The sequence below is a fragment of the Mytilus galloprovincialis genome, chromosome 2 (assembly GCF_965363235.1).
Source record: "Mytilus galloprovincialis chromosome 2, xbMytGall1.hap1.1, whole genome shotgun sequence".
In the NCBI taxonomy this organism is placed as follows: Eukaryota; Metazoa; Mollusca; class Bivalvia; order Mytilida; family Mytilidae; genus Mytilus; species Mytilus galloprovincialis.
Window position 1 is genome coordinate 39368199 of NC_134839.1, and position 8484 is coordinate 39376682.

The 8484-nt window shown below is 29.7% G+C and overlaps 1 protein-coding gene across 1 annotated transcript in view; it reads right to left on the reverse strand.

The window, feature by feature from the left end:
- The window catches only part of LOC143063570 (annexin A6-like), a 33524-nt gene that overhangs the window by 24487 nt on the left and 553 nt on the right, over window positions 1–8484 (reverse strand). Inside the window, exons 2-9 of the mRNA XM_076235783.1 lie at window positions 8095–8232; window positions 5885–6038; window positions 5168–5366; window positions 4361–4472; window positions 3465–3664; window positions 2566–2743; window positions 1587–1690; window positions 1076–1151 (exon numbers count right to left, since the gene is read on the reverse strand). Of these exons, the coding sequence (XP_076091898.1) occupies window positions 1076–1151; window positions 1587–1690; window positions 2566–2743; window positions 3465–3664; window positions 4361–4472; window positions 5168–5366; window positions 5885–6038; window positions 8095–8206 (1135 nt within the window). The 5' untranslated portion in view covers window positions 8207–8232. The remainder of the gene's footprint in view (window positions 1–1075; window positions 1152–1586; window positions 1691–2565; window positions 2744–3464; window positions 3665–4360; window positions 4473–5167; window positions 5367–5884; window positions 6039–8094; window positions 8233–8484) is intronic.

The following is an 8484-nucleotide window of genomic DNA, read 5'->3' on the forward strand; positions in this document are numbered from 1 at the left end:
CCTTGGTATTTGAAACCTGAACATGTACATAAACCCTAATATAAATCTGTGAAGCATTAAATCTAGGTCAAAATGACCCTCTTTTTGTGGAAACAACCCTACTTTCCTTAATGAACCCTTATATCTCAACTTAGAAGTGGCTGCAGACAATAAAAAAACACACATGGTCACATGAATGCCAATACCACTCAATCAATTTCATTGAAGTCCACTGAATATACAATGTATAGTCATTTTCTTCGTGTTTTGTTGAAGGCAGAATGAGTATATGACAGTCAGATAATTTCAAACAGATTGTCTTTTATATTTTTGCTTTATGTACTGTTGAACAAGAATTTTTTTTAAATCACAAATAGCAAACATTTATAAATGCGCAGTCCAAATATCTTTAGCAAATAAATAAATATTGTTTCTACAATGAAAACATGGGTATCTAATTACAGAGGAAAGTATGATTTGAGACTAAAACATTCCTTATACATGTATCTGATTATAAAATTAATTTTGAAATTTCTTTATTCGCAAAACTAATCTTTATATCAATTTTCTTCAATAAACATTGCTGAATTTGTAAAAAAGAATTTTCCTTTCATGTCTTGATCATTTGACTCTTGCTGATAAATAGCATAGAGCACATGTTGTTCTTGAAGCCTTTATTTTAGAAGTTCAAAAGTTATTTAATTAAAGGTTTCACACAAATTTTCTATTCTTTCTGTAAATTTACCAGGTTAAAAGCATAAGACCCAAACTATACCTTCACCTTTACAGTATACATTCTAAAGCTAAATAATATACACCTATATAAGTACAACAATGTCATCTAAACTAACAGTTAAAGAAATCTGTTGCATATGATTTACCCTTTCATTTCTATTTTTGAAGTTCAAGAAAATAGTAAACTTAAAGTCTTTATATAGCGTTTTGCTTATTGCACCTAAAATAACATTTGATAGACATGCAACATTTGACAGAAATGACACCAGGTGAATATCAAAGCATCAGATTTTAAAATATCACAAAATATGTTATATAAAATGCTAGATTGTTATACACAGGCATGCTGCTGTTCACTTACTGGGCACACCTGGCCTTGCCATCACAACTGAGATTCTATATCCATCACCTTCATCTTCAAACTTGGCTTCTAACATCTGCAATTGTAAATTCATATATCGTGTATATCAATAACTACATTAGATGTATATTTCATTCTAATACATTATTTAGGTAAATATCAGAAAAAAACGTGATAGTAATTGTGTTTTCATGAATATAGCAAAAAAATGTAATTAGAATTGAATACTTCTTTTAGTTATTTCATATGGTTGTACAAGCGATGACTGTGCCAACAATTTTAGAATGAAGCTCTTCAAACAAAATGTACTTCAATTAATACTTTTATACCCCAATGAATTTTCAAAAAAGAAGCATTCAATTCTTAATAATATTTTCAAAGGCATATTTCATTAATTCTTTGATAATGTTAAATAGAATGCAAATAGATGGTAATTTTCTACCTTAAGTCTTGGTTAACTTAAGTGATCCAGTGAAAAGTGAATAAAATATAATTCAAAACTAGAACTTACCTTTCCCATTTTAGGTTCTGCTACCTTCAATCTGAAGTCTTTATTTCCTTTTGCATATTCAAGCATATGTGCATATACATGACGTATATTTTCTTTAAAATCACCTTAAATAAATAATCATAATAATTTAAGTAGAAAGCTATATATGGGGGTCATGAGTGGAGCAAGGACTACTGACCAATCTGAAACATTGAAGTTCCTGTCTCTTTTTTAGGTGGGATTTGATCTTTGAGTTTCCTTGTAAGTGGTGGTTGTCTATTCAGATTTTCTTTTGATAATGAAATTGTCTAACTTTCTATGACTTATGGTTTTTGATTGAAGCTACAAATGACATGTATATCATGAAACATATACATAATAGTTTTAAATAATACTTTAAGTCACTTTGTGAAAAATGTCACTTACGACTATGTCTATGTTTAGATCATAAAATTAAGATTATTTTCAAAAAAAGCACATTAAAAATAATTTTGGTTTGTTCCACTCTTTGGTCTAGACACACAAATCATGTCTAACGAATTAAATTTGACCATTTCATATGCTGCACAAATTTCAAACATAAAATCCAGAATGAGATGTATGATTTCATATTGGTAAAATGACAATGTTCTCAAGGTTACTAATCAGTAGATGTATAATAACTATATCCTTCTCGTATTTCAAATCCTAAAAATATCAAGTTTAATTCCAAATGTATGTCCCCTTAATCTGGGAATTATTTTTTTCATAACAACATGACTTTATATCATAAAACTGTGCATTCATTACTATTTGTTGGATACCAATTTTCGTGGTTTTTGTGGGTGCAATTGAACCACAAAATCAAATAACTAATAAATTACACATTTCATATGTTGTATGCCGAGATTGACAAACCAAGAAATTAGATATCCACGCAAATGCTGGTCTTCAGTTCCTCAATCTCTGAAAATTGATACCCATGAAAATAAATGAATCCAAAGAATGTCAATGTATTTACCATTTCCAGGACTAATAGTATTGGGTACAGGATCTTTTGGAGGATATTCTAAAGCTGGAGCACGAGGGGGTGGACTTGGAGGTGGAGAAGGAGGTTTTTCTTTTATTTGAGGTCTTCTTCCTTCCATTGATTTTCTAAGTTCTCCAACCGTAACATGTCTGTTTTCTGGATTACATCCCTAAAAAATATCATTTCATAAGTTACATCTATTATATTGTTACTTAGAATATTGCTGTATATAAGTTAATTTAATTTTATACTTGTTCAACAAAAGCATTCATATAAATGATCTGCGGCGCTTTGTTCAATTTGGATATTTCATTTATCATTTAACATATTTTAAATTTTAAATTGGGACCAGTACATTGACTTTAAGTCTTCAAAATTTGGAAGGATTTGTGAATTTGTTCAAAATTATAATGGTAGAAGCCAAGATTAAAGTAACTCTTTGGGACTATTGGATTTCAAGGAATGTTAAACGCATATACTTTAAATAAGACTACCAACTACCAACTGACAACTAAATATTAATCAGAAAAAGACCACACTATCTGTAGTGTCAAATACTTCAAAATGAAAAAAATAAAAAAAAATAAAGAAGGTTTAAGGAGGGTTTGCACTTAATATGTGAGATTAATTCTAGTACTTTCATAAACCCTTGATAAAAGATATCGGACAGATTTAGAAACAAAACAATAACCAACAAGCTCAGACATATTTGACTAGTAAGGATGTCATTATGACAACATGTTGTGCACCCTCATGATGAAAATCTTAGTTTTTCCTATAATAATTTCTATCCAATTTGAGAGTTTTCAGGGCCAAATCTATGATTCCATAGTCTGTAGTGAATTGGCAAAACAGCTTAGATCTAACTGTTGACTAATATCTTAAAGTACCTGAATCATATTTTCTGTAAGGTAACCAAATTGTGTAGAGCATGGTATCATTCCCTGATTAGGCTGACCAAATGTAACTGCACCACTGTTAGCATTCATGCCTGGCCATGCATTAGGATTACCTCCCCATACATTGATCTGTGTTCCTGAGTAGTTCACAGGATTAAATGGTCCATCTGGCATCTCAGGGGTGGGGTATTCTGAAACATTCAAATGTATAAAGATATGAAAAACTCAACATTGTCGTTAATAATACTTGTATACATAAGTGGGGCTTCCAACTAAATTTGAAAAATCATTTTAAAAACAGTTGCTCATTTGGAGAAAAAATTTGTAAGGGTTCCGCGGAACCCAGTGTTTCGCCTACTTTTGCTGTTAATCGCAGGCTCAACAAAAATTAGAAAACAAATCAATAAATTATTCCTCTTGAAACTTTCTTTTGATTGTAAGAAGCTTCTGTCTAAGTTAGGTAAAAATCTAGAATAGTTTATGAATCTAATAAATGTTTTAAAACTTAACTGCAGACTGATTGTAATGTTAACTGGAAGAAAAACTAAGTACATTTATAAGTAAAATACAGATACAGAGGTATAAAAGGTTTAAATGTCTTGGTCTTCCAATCAGTATATATACAGGGGTACTGTTTAAACAAATGGTACATGTATAATGATCTCTTACTGGAAGATTTATGGGTTAATTAGAGCATGGTGAGAAAGAAAATGTTAATGTTATTTGTAGTTAATGAGAAAAAGTGACGGAAATTCCATTGGACAGACAAACAAGGGTAAAACAGCATACACCCTCCAAAACAGCAATGGTATAAAAATATGAACTATCATAATTATTCAACAGAAAGCTTTCATAACAAATTATTTCTTTGTAATAATTTTTTGTACCTGGTCCATCATAAGCTCCTACATCCAACATAGGTGAACTACTACTGGCCCATGCTTCTTTTGGTGTCTTGGTCTTCCTCATAGGGGATTTACTTCTGATAGGGGTTGTACTCTGAAATATTTATATTAAAAAATACATTCAATTTAATTAAATTTTTAAATATAAAATTAGTTCAATTTAGGGGGTGGGGGTACATTCTTTTACTTCTATTGTATTAAAAGAACTGTGAATATATCTTGAACTTATTTCATGTCTATATCACTTAAGTATTTCCACAATTCACCACAATATATTCAAAATAATAAAGTTTTACACCACCAATTTCCTTTAATATCCATTAAAACATTCAATTTGTTCATCAAAGCCATATATATTACCGTATGCATTTACCCATGTTCTAAACTTGTTAAAACAGTTCTCATACTACATGTATGTAAGCACTGTGAATTCATCATTATTTTTGGGATACACATTTGGTGGACTTCATTAGAAAAGGTGCAAAATTAGTTGTTATTTTCAATAAAATTCTAATTTTCTATAGAATACATCTCCTTATTTTTATATTGCATAAGACTTTAACAAAACCAGGAAATCAAATATCTATGAGAATACAACTTTTCCTCAGTCGATGATAAAATATTAATAAAATGAACAACATCCATATGGGTATAGATTTTTCTCATTGTTGAAGGCCTTACGTTTGCCTATAATTGCTTACATTCACTTCTTTTGAACTTTGATGAATAGCCGTCTCATTGGCAATCAAACCACATCTCCTAATTTTTATAATAAGTTGATAGATTTACCCTCTGAGGTTTCTTCTTTAGATTTGATTTTTTATGTGATGACTTTAATGTTGATCCTGATGTTAATGTACAGTCTGTGTCAAGGTCAGATGTTTCAAAGAAACTGTTGTAATCATCGGTGGTATAATCTGCAGATGGAGCACCAATATCTTCCACGTTAAACTGTTTAGTGACAACATCACTCTCTCGCATGCCATCTCTGAAAATTTTACATTTACATTTGCATTCATGATTGTACGTTGAATGGGAAACTGTAATGTTACATTTATTTGAAATGAAGTTTTGTGGCTGATACTCATTATCTTTTACAAGGTATTAGAAATTATGTTTAACCAGATATTTTTACATAAGTGCAAAACGATAAGTTGAATCTGTTAATTGCATTCAAATTTACTCAAATGTAAGTTCTAAATGTCCTCCTTGGTCAACAGTGATTCTTTCCAATTGAAGTGGTTAATTGACCACTATTCTGAATTTTGTCATATTCAAAGTTTTGCCATCTAGTAAAAATTTCAATTATTTTCTTTAAAGAGTAGTACATGTACCAAGAATTTGGCTTTCACAATGAGTATTTGTGAGTAATATAAAAATATTTTTGATTTTTTTTTATGATTAAGCCAATATTGTATGCACAAATTTTAACACACATCTTAAATCATCTAAAAAAACAAACACTGTGAATTAGTTATAATATTAATAGATATTTATTATACACACCTGCTGACAGCAATGGCTTTGAGAGTTCTTTTGCCAGATCTAAGTGTAAATGGGCCTACATATTTAAATGTGACTTCCTTCCCACCTATCTTCCTCTGGAAGGCTGATGGTTTGCTGCCATCAGAGGTGAAGTATAATTTACAATCAGGAGTGTCTACAGAATAAAAAAATAACTTTTTTTAAAGAAATATTTAATTTGATTATCTTAAAACTCTGTCAGTACATAGTGGTCTTTAATGATATTCATTATATGGAGAATAGAGCCTTACTGATAGATCTTTGATTGTTTATGTTTAAATTTCTTTACTTGTTTTATATACTGGGACATATAATATTTATGTTTACAGCTATAAACTACAGATAACATGGTTGCATATATTTCATGCAAAAAATCATTGCTATAAATACCAGCAATGTCATCAAAAGCTGTTACATACATTGTAAAGTACAAAATGTATATTTAATTTTATCCTATAGAAAACAAAGCATGCTTTATCTAATCCTATTTGAAACAAAGCATATTTAATTCTATCCTATAAAAAACATAGCATGTTCTATTCTATCCTTCACTTCATATACATATGAGAGACTAAAAAAAATGCATATGGCTGTCAAATTTTATACTAAAAAAATAAAATAATAAAATAATAAATCAAACCATACATGTACATGTATGTTACAATTTGGTTTTTTAATAGACTGTCCGGGGTAATGGATATACAAGTAACTAGAAGCAAGCAAAAAATACTTGTATAAATACATTTTTGGAAAAAGCATTTAAATGGGAAGATAATTCAAGCCTTGATAGGGAAATCTAAAATATGACAAGTAAATATCACTTAAATCAAATTACTTGTATAACTATATCAAATACTCTGACTGTTAGCATATTCAGTGTAAGAGCACTGTAAAACATGTTTGAATTTACAAGGCATTTACAAGATGAAACGTGTTTCATATTAAAGATTTCTGATATCTTCCAAAGTCATTATGTTCCACTGGTCAAGGTTTTTTAAATAATCAATTATCGTAAAAAAAACAAGAAAAGTGTATTAGTTGCATATAATAAATATTTCACAATGTTTACACCAATATTAAATTTAAGGTGCTCTTAGCATTCAACTGTAATTTTTGTATCATTATGATCAGCTTTATCAAAACCGTGGACCCACTTGCCATGCTGTTTTAGAAGTTATAATATAGTGTGTCAGCATAAGCCTTTTGAGCCATTAGTATAAACAATATTCATTTGAATTATTAATTCATTACATAGTACATTCATTAAACATAAAATAGAAACAAGCAAAGATGCTTATATTAATCTGTCTCCTAGCCATTATCATCATGCATTTTAGCTGTTTTAGCTTCTATTGAAACCTATTTTGTTTCCATGCAGACTTGCCTGACTGAAGGGACATGCATGTCTTGGTATCAATATTTGACCCAAGAACACCAATTTTTGGGCGGCGTAATGGAACAATTATGGGACCAGCTATACCTCCACTAAATGGCATGATGAAAATAGTGGATTATTTCAATGACCTCTAATGCAATTTAACTCAGGATTTCTGGGATACTGCAAATTGAATATGAACAAGAAAGATTCAAATTATGTAATAATTTAAAATGTAACTGTTTGCAAGAACTGGGTACAAACACAATTTCGTTACATCAATTTAAGGATGCATCTCCTAAAGGCAACATATTTTATTGAAAGTTTACAACCACCATTCCTATTTCTACTTTATTTGGCAATAATAATCAATTCCCTTAAAAGAAATATACCTTTACCTGACTCAAACAACATATGTTACATCTTACATTAACTTTATGATCTGTCTATGACAACTCTGCTACACCTATAAACTAGCTTTGATTTCATGACAATCATAATGACATTTCTCTTATTTTTTCACATATATATATAATAAACATTGACTCAGGATGTATAGGGTGAATTCAGAAATTATTGTGTGTATTTATTTTTTGTGATTTTTGAAGAAATAACAAAAATGTGAGACTTATTATTGCAATTTCAGGAATACTTGCAAACACTAGTACTTATGTCTATGAGATATCAGATTGCTAGTTCTTATCATTGCCATTATCATCCTATTATTGACAATAATGAGAACATTGCAATAATTTCTGAATTTACAATATTTTAGTGAGTGTGTGTTTCATTTTTAAAGTTTTTTGTTTATTATTACCTGAAACTAATTCAATTAGAGTTGTAGTATCAACTTTTGACTTTACGATGCCAGGTATGTGTTTACGTAAAGGAGTAATTTGAGGCGGACAAACAGCACCAGCACTTGGCATTCTAAATCTTCAAAGATCAAATTTATCTGAAAGTAAAGAAAATATATTATTAAATTAGACATCTTTTATAGATTAGATCGTTGATTTACAATAGGGATTTCTAGGCCCTTTAGAGCCTGATGTTTGATGTGAGCCAAGGCTCTGTGTTGAAGAAATAAATTTGCATGATAATGATTATGAATAAAAACATTAGTTTTAATTATTATTACTTAGTAAACAGATTTATCTATCTGTAACTTTTAGGTACATTTATGTTTTACAGGGCTGTATTTACATAT